This window comes from Leucoraja erinacea, chromosome 5 (genome assembly GCF_028641065.1).
Source record: "Leucoraja erinacea ecotype New England chromosome 5, Leri_hhj_1, whole genome shotgun sequence".
Classification (NCBI taxonomy): domain Eukaryota; kingdom Metazoa; phylum Chordata; class Chondrichthyes; order Rajiformes; family Rajidae; genus Leucoraja; species Leucoraja erinaceus.
Window position 1 is genome coordinate 75,537,663 of NC_073381.1, and position 13,939 is coordinate 75,551,601.

At 42.3% G+C, this 13,939-nt stretch overlaps 1 protein-coding gene across 2 annotated transcripts in view; it reads left to right on the forward strand.

The window, feature by feature from the left end:
- ahi1 (Abelson helper integration site 1) overlaps positions 1-13,939 on the forward strand; it is a 210,924-nt gene that overhangs the window by 84,592 nt on the left and 112,393 nt on the right. For both annotated transcript variants that reach the window (XM_055635949.1, XM_055635950.1), the window contains one exon: positions 12,200-12,405. In XM_055635949.1, the coding sequence (XP_055491924.1) occupies positions 12,200-12,405 (206 nt within the window). The remainder of the gene's footprint in view (positions 1-12,199; positions 12,406-13,939) is intronic.

Here is a 13,939-nt window from a genome sequence, read left to right on the forward strand (position 1 = left end):
CGGTGCAGGCTCGAAGGGCCAAATGGCCTACTCCTGCCCCTATTTTCTATGTTTCTATGATATGCGGAGAAGGCAGGAACGGGGTACTGATTGGGGATGATCAGCCATGATCACATTGAATGGCGGTGCTGGCTGGAAGGGCCAAGTGGCCTACTCCTGCACCTATTGTCTATTAATAATAAAACATTATAGTTTAAGCATGTGAATTAAATAAAAAAACAGCAAAAGGAGGCTACAGACTTTATGCTATTGAGTAGAGCTACTGCTCATGGGAAAAAAGCTGTTTTTATGTTTGGTGGTGGTAGGTCTTTACAGTCCGGAGTCGCCTTCCAGAGGGAAGTGATTCAAAGAGTTTGCCTGTGGCAGATTGTGTTTCCTCAACTGCCACAGGAAGTACATCCTCTGTTGGGCCTTTTTGACTGTGGAGTTGATGGTGGTCCTTGGAGATGATGGTTCTCCACCGAGGACTCCACAGATGTGGCTAATGTGACTGTGGTGTTGTTGATGGTGAGTGGGGGGGAGAGGAAGGGGAGCTCTCCTAAAGTCCACTATCAATTCCACTGTCTTAAGAGCATTGAGCTCCAGGTTGTTACGAAGGCACCAGGACGCCAGTCATTTCCTGTCTGTTGGCAGATTCCTCCCCATCCTGGATCAGTCCAATCAGGGTTGTGTCGTCCGCAAACTTGAGAAGCTTGACAGAGGAATCTGTGGAAACAGAAACATAGAAATTAGGTGCAGGAGTAGGCCATTCGGCCCTTCGAGCCTGCACCGCCATTCAATATGATCATGGCTGATCATCCAACTCAGTATCCCGTACCTGCTTCTTCTCTCCATACCCCCTGATCCCCTTAGCCACAAGGGCCACATCTACCTCCCTCTTAAATATAGCCAATGAAGTGGCCTCAACTACCCTCTGTGGCAGAGAGTTCCAGAGATTCACCACTCTCTGTGTGAAAAAAGTTCTTCTCATCTCGGTTTTAAAGGATTTCCCCTTTATCCTTAAGCTGTGACCCCTTGTCCTGGACTTCCCTAACATCGGGAACAATCACTTCCTGCATCTAGCCTGTCCAACCCCTTAAGAATTTTGTAAGTTTTTATAAGATCCCCTCTCAATCTTCTAAATTCTAGAGGGTATAAACCAAGTCTATCCAGTCTTTCTTCATAAGACAGTCCTGACATCCCAGGAATCAGTCTGGTGAACCGTCTCTCCACTCCCTCTATGGCAATAATGTCCTTCCTCAGATTTGGAGACCAAACTGTACGCAATACTCCAGGTGTGGTCTCACCAAGACCCTGTACAACTGCAGTAGAACCTCTCTGCTCCTATACTCAAATCCTTTTGCAATGAAAGCTAACATACCATTCGCTTTCTTTACTGCCTGCTGCACCTGCATGCCTACCTTCAATGACTGGTGTACCATGACACCCAGGTCTCGCTGCATCTCCCCCTTTCCCAATCGGCCACCATTTAGATAATAGTCTGCTTTCCCTGTTTTTGCCACCAAAATGGATAACCTCACATTTATCCACATTATACTGCATCTGCCAAACATTTGCCCACTCACCCAGCCTATCCAAGTCACCCTGCAGTCTCCTAGCATCCTCCTCACAGCTAACACTGCCCCCCAGCTTAGTGTCATCCGCAAACTTGGAGATATTGCCTTCAATTCCCTCATCCAGATCATTAATATATATTGTAAATAGCTGGGGTCCCAGTACTGAGCCTTGGGGTACCCCACTAGTCACTGCCTGCCATTGTGAAAAGGACCCGTTTACTCCTACTCTTTGCTTCCTGTTTGCCAGCCAGTTCTCTATCCACATCAATACTGAATCCCCAATGCCTTGTGCTTTAATTTTGTATACTAATCTCTTATGTGGGACCTTGTCGAAAGCCTTCTGGAAGTCCAGATACACCACATCTCCTGGTTCTTTATATCCACGCTTCTACAGTTACATCCTCGAAAAATTCTATAAGATTCGTCAGACATGATTTACCTTTGTAAATCCATGCTGACTTTGTCCAATGATTTCTTTTGTACTTTCCAAATGTGCTGCTATCCCATCTTTAATAACTGACTCTAGCAGTTTCCCCAGAGTCAGTTATTAAAGATGGGATAGCAGCACATTTGGAAAGTGGAGGTTCAGTCGTTAGTGTAGAGAGAGTAAAGGAGAGGGGAGAGTACACAGCCTTGCGGTGCTCCTATGCTGAGGGTGTGCGGGTCCGAGATGTGCTTTCCCAGCATCATATGCTGCTTCCTGTCTGTCAGGAAGTTGGTGATCCACTGACAGAGTGGTTCAGGCACAGTCAACTTGAAGAGTTTGGAGTGGAGTAGCTCTGACACAATGGTGTTGAATGCAGAACTAAAATCAACAAACAAAATCTTTGCACAGGTTCCCTGGCAGTCCAGGTGCTGGAGGATGAAGTGCAGGCTTAGGTTGACTGCGTCATCCACTGATCCCACCCACCCCCGCCCCCGATCAGTCTGAAGAAGGGTTTCGGCCCGAAACGTTGCCTATTTCCTTCGCTCCATAGATGCTGCTGCACCCGCTGAGTTTCTCCAGCTTTTTTGTGTAACCCTCATCCACTGATCTATTGGCCCAGTATGCAAACTGTAGAGGGTCCAGCAGGATGTTTGTGATATTTTTCAGCTGGGCCAACACGTCTTTCAACCTGGACTAATGGATTGACTGATCACCTTCTCAGATATCCCTGAAAATCAGTGTCTGTATATCAGAGCAAATAAGTAACACAACAGAAAACAAGGTCTTAACTCCAAATTCCAATGGGCATTTGGCAATAATTCGAGCTATATCAATGGTTCATAACTTCAAAGGAACTTTGAGTTGAAAGTTGATTTTTCTGCTGTGTTCTTTATACCAGAGGTGTGCAAAACATGATTTTCAATCAAATCTGAGATGGTGATCAGCTAACCTTCCTACTTACTTTTATTTGGTACAGAATCAAATCATCAATCTTTGCTGGATTTTGGTCCTTGAAATTGAATTTTTGGACCTCCCTTCAAGGCCCTTAAAAAACTCCTTGCGGCCCCAACGACAAGTGTACAAACCCTGTCCCTGTCAGAAAGTTTTGCCTACCTCCATCCCTGCAGGGAGAGATTTAAAACTTTTTCCCCCCCCTCCCTACCCACCTGATGAACCATGGCAAAGCAAAAAAAAAATTTAAAAAAACACTGCAAAACAGCAGACATATTAATTCTTGAGTTGGGAGATCAGACGCCACATAAGGCCGCTATAATTTGACCAGAGTTTTCTTACTTATAGCAAGACATCCTTGCTCCTGTAAGTCCTACAGTGTAGAAACAGGCCCTTCAGCTCAATTTGCCCTCATGTCCCATCTATACTAGTCCCACCTGCCTGAATTTGACCCACACTCTTTTTAAACCTATCAATGTATGTGTCCAAATGTTTTTTAAATATTGTGATAGTACTTGCCTCAACTACCTTCTCTGGCAGCTTGTTGCATATACCTACCACCCTTTGTGTAAAAAAAAAAAAGTTGCCCCTCAGGTTCCTAATAAATCTTTTCCCCCTCATCTTAATAAGTGTCCTCTGATTCTTGATTTCCTACTCTGGTTAAAAAAAACATTGTGCATTTTATCTATTTCTCTCATGATCTTACAAAATTACACCTTGTGCTGCTGTGCTCGAAGGAATAAAGTACCATCCTTCTCAACCCCTCCTTGTTTTCTGGCCCTTGGCAACATCTTTGTAAATCTTCTCTGCACCCTTTCTGGCTTAACACCATATTTCCTATAACAGGGTGACCAAACGTGAACACAATACGCTAAGTGTGGTGTCACCAATGATTTGTACAACTGTAATTTAACCTGTCAACTTCTATACTCAAAATTCCAACTGATATGATCTAACTTTCCAGAGTAGCCTACCGTACAGAACCTTATTAAATGCATTGCTGAAATCATGTACTGAAATCCTTTTTGCAACAAATATAACAGTTCTGTTCTTAACAGTGGCATCTACCCATTTGCTTTACATTGACACTTTTTTAGGAGGTTGGACAAAGGCTGGAAATGAAAAGCCAAAAGGTTTGAGATAAGGATAGAAGAAGTGCGAATTGTGAGGCCAGAGGAAGGAATATAGGAGGAAAGGGCAAAGTCGGATCGAGTTCATGTGGGGCACAGGGAAATGGGGAGGGGGAGGGGAGAGCAACTATAAAAAGGATATGTGTGGATTAGTAGTTACCTAAAATTGGAAAATTCAATATTCATACCATTAGGTTGTAAGCCTAAGCAAAAATTGTTTTGTTTAGAGATATAGCATGGAAACAGGCACTTCGGCTCACCGAGTCCACACTGACCATCAAATACCCATTCACACGAGTTCTATGTTATCTTACTTTCTCTTTGACTTGCTACATACTGAGGGATATTAACAAATTAACCAACAAACCCACATGTCTTTGGGAGGTGGGAGGGAACTGGAGCACTCGGGGGAAACTTATGCAGTCACGGGAAATGTGCAAAAACTCCACACCCACAGCAGTCAAGGTCAGATGAACCCAGGTCTCTGGCACTGTGAGACTCTATTTGCTACACCACTGTGCTGCTCTAACCTGGAGATGTTTCGGGTCAAGACCCTTCTTCATTGATTACATGTAATAAAAAGGAACTGCAGATGCTGGTTTATACCAAAGATCAGTCTGAAGAAGGGTTCTGACCTGAAATGTCATCTTTATTTATTTTATTTATTTATTTGTTTATCTATCCATTTTCTCCAGAGATGCTGACTGACCCACTGAGTTATTCCAACATTTTGTGTCTATCATTGATTACATTCTATGTTTATCATCTTGCACCATGTCCAGCATAGGCATTTGTTGATGACCATTGTGTACAGGCTTGAAAAATTGTAGAGACAAAAAGCTGCAGGTGTAAATAGCTCGTCCTAAGCTTCCCCCCAATCTAGTTTCAGTCAATAAGATACTGAGTCAACTTCTTCTTCTTGCGTATGGTGTACACAGCCTAAAGTTGTAGGACAACTTGTTCTATTTGATCTTATTTGATTGTGCACGCCAGATTGACTGCATTAGTTGAAACAGGGCGGACCACGTGAAGATTGCAATCTCCCACCCCATACTAAGTCAAGCACTTGCGCATCTAAACTGTATTTTGGGAAAACACAATAACAGTTCTCCAAATATCTAACCACCGCGGGTTCGATCCTTATATCTGCCTGGCCAAGCCCTCCTAGCCTCGTGCAAGCAGAGACACTCCAGAAGGTCACGCAGTCCTAAGCGTTCTCCCAGAAGATCGACACAGGACCTCGTGGGAGCGGCCTTTTATAGGTCCCCGAACCTTGAGGGGTCGAACCACATGGGGGTGGTCTCTATACAGTCCAATAACAGATATCGATTAACACAGTACATGATAGACATTTCCCTGACCTAATAATACAGTGACTAATACAACGTGTCTGACGAAGTTTCTAGATGCAAGTTAACAGAGATGAATTATGCAACATGTGCCTGGATATTCAAGAAACCCAGACAAGGCTCAACACTTAACCCAATCAACATCTAGCAAAGTAAAGCTTTGCAACAATATTTACAATGTGTATGTCTGGTTTCCCAATGTGTACAATGTGTATGTCACCCAATCCATTTCATGCAATTTACAACCAATTGTAAGAATCTGCAGATGTTCCATTCTCTTCCTGCAACTCTTATCTAGGCTCTAGATAAGCTGGCACCATTCTGTAGCTTGTCCCATTTCTGCAGGAGGCACATTTAAATTGACCAATTGGCCTACAGCCCAGAAGCCTTTACGCAATTTTAGTGTCCTTTGGCCAGAATTAACACGGGTGCTAGTTTACAAAAGAAGAGCTGTGCTGGAGTTACTCAGCAGGTCAGGCAGCATCTCTGGAGAACATGGATAGGCAATGTTTTGGAAATGTTCTCCCGAGATGCTGCCTGACCCAGTGATTTACTCCAGCACTTTGTGTCTTTTCTTGAAAAAATTAAGTATGTTTTGAAGGAATCGAGCTGTATGCCAGTTAACCTGATGGTAGTTCTGATTACAATGCTGCCAATGTTTGATTCCTGCAGCTGCTGTCAGGCTTCGAGTTTCAGTTCTGCATGGAGACCGACCAGGTGCAGATTGAGCAGAAGCAACAGGCAATTGTAAATTATTACTCTTCTTTCTAGTGATGTGCCCAATCTTGCGTGACAGGGGAAATCTAGTGATTCTCTGCAGGTTAACCTGCCCTGGAACAGTGATTTCATAAGCCCTAAGCAAAAGTAGCATATGCAGTTCAAAATCAGATAGTTCCTGATGTTGGAGATCTGAAATAACAATAGAAAATGCTGAAAAAATCAATGATATGTGCAGAAGGGGTTCACCACGATATTGTCTGGATTAGAGAGTATTAGCTATTAGAAATGTTTGAACAAACATAGATTGTTTTCTCTGGAACATCGTAGGCTGAGGGGAGAGCTGATATAATTTTATAAACTTGCATCGATAGAGTAATCAGTCTTATTAGCTTTAAAGTGAGAGAGAGAAAGTTGAAAGGAATGGTGTGAGGCAGTTTTTTTTTTCCCACACACTGGCATTTTGGCAGGGTTTTGCATGTTAGGCTAATCTAGATGGTTGGATCATATGAGATCCAGGCGGAGCTAACTAATTGGATGCAAAATTGACAGTAGGAATTGGTAAGTGGGAGTAGAGGGCTGTTATTAAATTTGGAAGCCTTTGAAACCACAGGTGTAGGTGTTAGTTCTCCACCTTGCACTGAATCACTTGGATAACAAGAACACAAATGTCAAACAATGTTCAACAGCCATCACTCCCTTTAAACTTATCATCAAACTCTGGGAACTGCCACTTCTTCTAACTGAATCCTTGCTTTCCTCCTCAGCAGAAGTCAATCAGTGTGTATTGACAGCAACACTTACTCCGATGCTAGGGCAAGGAGGATCTCAAGATTGTGTGCTCAGTCCCCCGCTCTACTCTCTCTATACCCACGACTAATCTAGTCAGATATAACTCCAATGCCATCTTTACATTTGCCAACAATAGCACCATTTTTGGATGAAGTGAGTCAATACAGGAGGGAGATCAATAATCTGTTGAATGGTTATCAAGCAAGAATCTTGCTCTCAACCTTAGCAATACCAAGGAGCTGATTGTTGGTTCAGATAAGGAAACCCGAGGATCCATGATTTGTCAGTAGGACGGCAATGAAGTAAGTTAACAGCTACAAGTTTATAGCGCATACAGATGTTTGAAGATCTGTCCGTATCCCAGCACACTGAACCAATCGCTAAGGAAACTTATCAACACCTCTATTTCCTCAAAAGCTTGAGGAGATTTGGCCTGTTACCAAATAGTCTATCAAACTTCTACAAGTGTATGGTAGTGAGCATTCTGACTGGTTGTATCATAGCCAGGTACAGTAACTTGAATACCCAACAATGAAAGAGGCTGCAGAATGTGGTGGACCTTCACCAGTCTATCACAAATATTGATGATCAAACAAATCTACAGGAAACAGTGCTTCAGGAAGGCAGCGGATGTCATCAAAAACCCCACCACCCTGGCCATGCGCTTGTCTAGCTAGGTCCACCACCGATTATCTGGCAACGAATGGTCCACCTCCTCCTTTAATCCAGAGTTGTGGACAGTGAGGAAGGCTGTCAAACTATACAGTGGAATATAGATCAGCTACAGAAATGGATAGAGAAATGGCACACAAACAGCACCAGAGGACAGGATTGAATCTATGGCTGGAGCTGTGAGGCAACACCTTTACTAGCTATACCAGTACTCCACCATATTATTAACAGGGAACTGGAAAGGTGAAGATACCAAATAAAATAAGAACACCATTTGTTCCACTTAAAGTTGCACAACCATACAAATTTGGAAATATATCACTGTTCCTTCATTACTACTGGTCTAAACAGCACCGTTGAACTATTTTCATTGGAAAGACTGCAACAATGCTTCAACATACCTCCACCTTTGGGCTAATAATAGTGCCTTGCCTCAGCTATCGGGCTGCTACAAATCCTGAGGAATCCCCAGGATATCCTCACTCTTTGAAAGTGCCCCCCCCCTTGACATCATCAGAAACGTACAGGGCAATTGGGGAAATTAAAATAAGTTGGGGGGTGGGGGGGGGAGAATCCTTTCTAAAAGGTGTGGAACCACTGTGTTAGATGAAAAGGATCCTGTTCTTTTGCATTATCAGGATACTTCAATACAAAAATGTAATTTCAGTTGTAATTCTCGTGTGTGTATATATATATGTGTGTGTGTGTCTGTGTCTGTGTGCCTAGTGACGGCTTGGAGAGACTGACCGGAGGGAATAGACCCCACCGGGGCTGGCATGGGCTAGCTCCTCATGCCAGCAGGATCCATCGCTAATCAGCGTTTTGGATCCACCCTTATATTGCTATGGAAGGAATCGACTATGAATAAGAGAATTCACACAGCAATGGACAGAGCAGCAGCCCCGGCAGGACATAAGGTACGAAGCTGCATCTGTGGCTGGGAATAGATAACATCAGAGAAGGGTCTCAAGATCCACCAGGGCAGGGAAAAGTGCCTGGGAGAGCTTGGTGTGGGGCCTCGCTTTGACCATTACCTTCTAAGAGGTAGGCCAAATCAGTCGAGTGAAGCCCAGTGGCAGGTTAACCACCTTAGTCCACAGGGTATCAGAACCCTAGGCGAAGCTCAACCAAGTACTGTCCCACCAACAGACACGAGTCCAGAGCCCAACCAGCCACAGTCAGCAGTAGAGAGGAAGATGCAAGGAACGGAGCAGTCATTGGCTGTGGCTGAAGAGAAAAGATGCTGTCTGGGCTGCCACGTGACCATCTAGAGGCTAACCATAAGACACACACCCAGGGCTGATCACCCTTTGGTGGGCCTGCCTCGACTGAGGGTGTCTTGTGATAAAAGGCCGAAACACCCAGTGACGTTGAGGTTCACAACTGAAGATGTGTTTGATTGGTAGCAAAATCACCTAGTGGTCATCCCCAAGAATACCGGGTGTCAGTTGTGGTGAAGAACCTTAGGGATTGTAACATCCAGTCCTACTAGTCAATATGTGTATATATGTATATGTATGTATATATACAATAGAAATGAACATTCCAAACTTACTCTTGGTAACCATTGAGTCACTGAAACATAGAAACTTATCCCACATGAAGCAGATCATCCAACTCGTATTGTCCAAAATAAGATGAATGTAAACATCACAAACCAGCTGTGTTATTTAAGTTGGCTTCCCAGCCAAAGGTCATAGTGTCATAGAGCAAAACAGTACAGAAAGTCGGCCTTTGGCCCAATTCGCCCATACTGACCAAGTTGTCTAACTGAGTTAGGCACACTTGCCTGCACTTGGTTCGTATCCCTCCAAAACATGTACCTGTCCAAATGCCTTTTGAACATCTGTGGTAAATTATAACTCTTCTGGTAGTTCCTTTCAGATGTGAAGAACATCTGTACCCCTATCATTCTTTCAGGTGGTTCTATAAGTGAATTGTCTTTTCCCTACAAATTCTTCCACCAATACTCTGAAGACAGCATAGTCTAGTTAGCAACCAGTCTGCTAGGAAAAATATTTCCTATCTGTTTATCCTGTCCAGGCTGGTAAAAATTTTATACATCTAACGGGTCCCTTTCAGAATGGCAGGCAGTGACTAGTAGGATACCGCAAGGCTCGGTGCTGGGACCGCAGCTGTTTACAATATATATTAATGATTTAGATGAAGGGACTACAAATAACAGCAAATTTGCTGTTGACACAAAGCTGGGTCGCAGTGTGAACTGTGTGGGCTGATGCTTGGCAGATGCAGTTTAATGTGGATAAATGTGAGGTTATCTACTTTGGTAGCAAAAACAGGAAGGCAGATTATTATCTAAATGGTGTCAAATTAGGAAAAGGGGAAGTACAACGGGATCTGGGGGTTCCTTGTTCATCAGTCAATGAAAGTAAGCATGCAGGTACAGCGGGCAGTGAAGAAAGCAAATGGCATGTTGGCCTTCATAGAAACATAGAAACATAGAAAATAGGTGCAGGAGTAGGCCATTTGGCCCTTCGAGCCTGCACCACCATTCAATATGATCATGGCTGATCATCCAACTCTGTATCCTGTTCCTGCCTTCTCTCCATACCCCCTGATCCCTTTAACCACAAGGGCCACATCTAACTCCCTCTTAAATATAGCTTAACAAGAGGAGTTGAGTATAGGAGCAAAGAGGTCCTTCTGGAATTGTACAGGGCCCTAGTGAGACCACACCTGGAGTATTGTATGCAGTTTTGGTCTCCAAATTTGAGGAAGAACATTCTTGCTATTGAGGGAATACAGCGTAGATTCACAAGGTTCATTCCCGGGATGGTGGGACTGTCATATGCTGAGAGAATGGAGCGGCTGGGTTTGTATACTCTGGAATTTAGAAGGAGGAGAGGGGATCTTATTGAAACGTATAAGGGTTTGGATATGCTAGAGGCAGGAAACATGTTCCCGATGTTGGGGGAGTCCAGAACCAGGCACCACAGTTTAAGAATAAAGGGTAAGGCATTTAGAACGGAGATGAGGAAACACTGTTTCATACAGTTGTGAGTCTGGAATTCTCTGCCTCTGGGGGCGGTGGTGGTCTGTTCTCGGGATACTTTCAAGAGAGAGTATCCAGATAGCAGAGTCAGGGGATATGGGGAGAAGGCAGGAACGGGGTACTGATTGTGGATGATCAGCCATGATCACATTGAATGGCGGTGCTGGCTCAAAGGGCAGAATGGCCTACTCCTGCACCTATTGTCTATTGCCTATCTGAATTATATCTCTGCGAAATCTACCTGTGAAAAGGTTTCAAAGTAAGCAATACCAACTCTTTCTACATATATAAAATTCTCCAGCTCTGGCAATATCTCCACACATGCTGAAATACTATTGCGTCCTCCTGATCCAATGGTGACCAGCTATGACTTAACTAGAAGTATACATTATCGAGCTTGATATTCCTGCTCTTGTATTCAATGCCATAACAGATTTGACCAAGTATCTCTCACGGCCTCTAAACCAACTGTTCTGCTATCTTCGGAGATCTTTCAACATGCTTGCCAAAATCTCTTTCCTTTGTAATTATTGGTATTCAATTATGAACATTTAGGCAATTTAGCTCCTGCAAAATTAGCTAAAACAGTTCAATCTGAAATGTTAACTCGGTTTCTATTCCACAATATCGCCTGACCAGTTGAGTATTTCCAGCAGTTTTTGGTTTTATTTCAGATTTCCAGGGATTACAGTTCCATTATTTTCATTTTGATTAAGTTAGGTTAATGAGAACGTTATGAGAACTTTCCTCTTTAACCTAACCTTTGGTCATCCATCCTGATTTCCTATTTTTGTGGTTATTGCTGAATGTCTTGGGGCATTTTTGTTACATTATGGGTGCTATGTAAATGAAATTTGCTGTTTGAAACATAAAATGTTGGAAAAACTTGGGTAGATCAGGCAGCATCTTTGAGAACAATAAGCATGGTTAACATTTCAGGTTACTGACGCTTCAGTATGTCTGCAAGTAGCTACTCACCAGCTTTAGTTTTTCTGTTTCTTCTTTCGATGACCATTTTTATAATTTTGTTATTGTCATTTGTCAATGGCCTATCTCAAAATATTCTAACACTTGTAAATTACATGCAGTAACATTTACTACAAAAACATTTACTACAACATTTTTTGAGCCTTTTTTTTCCATAATGTTGTTTATTAATCAATTAATGCTTCGTTGTCCAGAAGGGAATTCCTCATTACAGTCACCTTGTTGTTCTGCAAAGAATTGGTAGGAACCGTAATTCAGTCAGCTGCCTGTTTCTGCATACAAGTAAAGTTCAACATGACTTTGCCAATCACAGTAATCAATAACATGACATTAAAGAAGTGAAATTTAATTTTAAAAAACAGTGTTTTGTATCTTTAACTTAGTATATTATCTTTAGAAAAAAAGAAAAAATATAGTATTCCATTAAAATAGTTTCTATACGCAGTGATAAATAGCATTGCATTCCTATTTCAGATCTGTATTTTGGATATAGATCTCTTTCCTGCCTCAATTATTACAATTATAATTTTCTTTGGTGTAATGCTGATGTTTAAAGCACTACATGAAATGGTGGTTATTTGTAATATATTTTCTATTTCTCCTAGTTGCTCAAATGGAAGCTGAAACTATGAAACATATCTCCAGACCAAATTTAAAATCTACAACTACATCCACACCAAAAGGACCCAAGATTCTTTACAGCAGTTTTGATAATCGGACTGCATATGATGCTTCTCTGTCTTCATTTGATCTTTCATCGAGGATGTCCATGAAGATGCATAATGTTAGGCAAAGGCTGGACTCTGTTATGGTATGTGCAATTTGTGGAAACTGCTGATAAAGAAAAAAAACAAATGTTACTAAATTGCATTGAATTTTACTTTTAATGAATGTACCACAATATTAACATAGAATTGTACAGCACAGGAACAGGCCCTTTGACCCACATATTTTGTGCCAATCATGATGCCATGATTGAACTGATCTGATCAGCATGTACATGATCCATATCCGTCTATTCTCTGCACTTCGACGTCGCTATCCAAAAGCCTCTTAAACACCACTTTCGCATCTACCTCCGCCACCACCCCTGGCATCCAGGCCCCCACCATGCTTTGTGTAAAACAAAAACTTACACTGCATATCTACATTTAACTTTCCCCATCTCACATTATAGCTATGCTCTATAGTGTTGGACATTTCCACTCTGGGTAAAAGGCTCTGACTGTCTATCCTATCTATGCCTCTGATAATTTTATATATATCTATCGAGTCTTCCCTCAACCTCTGATGTTCCAGAGAAAACAATCTATCCAATCTCTCGTAGTTGAAACCCTCTAATCCAGGCAGTATTCTGGTAAACTGCCCTCTCCAAAGCCTTTACATCTTCCTTGTAATGGGACAACCAGAACTGCATGCAGTACTCCAAATGCAACCTAACCTCCTATGGAGCTGCATCATGACTTCCTGACTCTCAGATTCAATGCTCCTATCAATGAAGACAAGCATACCATATTCCTCCTTAACCATATTGATGCGGTTGCTTGTCGGTAACATAAAGGGGTCATTTCACAACCCTTTTAAAGATATATGCTTGAAAAAATGGGCAAAGAGTGGAACACATAAGATAGAAAAGTACAGCATAGGAAAAGGCCCTTTGGTCCACAATTCTGGAGCTGAACATGATGCCGAGATAAACTAATCTCCTTGCACATAATCCATATTCTTCCATTCCCAAAATATCCATGTGCCAATTAAGAGGCTTGAATATGTTGGCCAAAAATTCATTTTTAGGTTTCAAAAATACTCTGTGTTCAGTGTTCTGTTTGTGTTTAATTTTGTCTGGGGATGCATGACTAAGTGAAAGCTTAGACCAAGGCAAACTGGACAGTGAGCAATAATGGGATCAGGACTTCAGTTTCATTACCAGATGTGGGGAATTGGGATATCAATCAGGAAATGCTCGATTAGGAAATGCTGCTTGATAGGAATATTCTAAATATGGTACGATATTCGATACGAAATACGATACGATTATTCATCCCAGGAGGGAAAAAATATCTCCTGTGGCGTTCTGTACTCTATTTTGGTGGAACCAGTCTGTTGCGAAAGGTTCTCCTCAGGTTGACCAGTGTGTCATGGAGGGGGTGAGCTGTATTGTCCAAGATGCTCTGCAGTTTGTGGAGCATCCTCCCCTCCAAGACCACCTCCCATGAATCCAACTTTGCCCTGGGAATGATATGATTACCCTAAGCATCTTAAATAATATTATTTGGATGTAACATTGTCTATACACACCTTTTTTATTCCAAAAGGACAACATTTTAACGTAAATTGGAAAATTC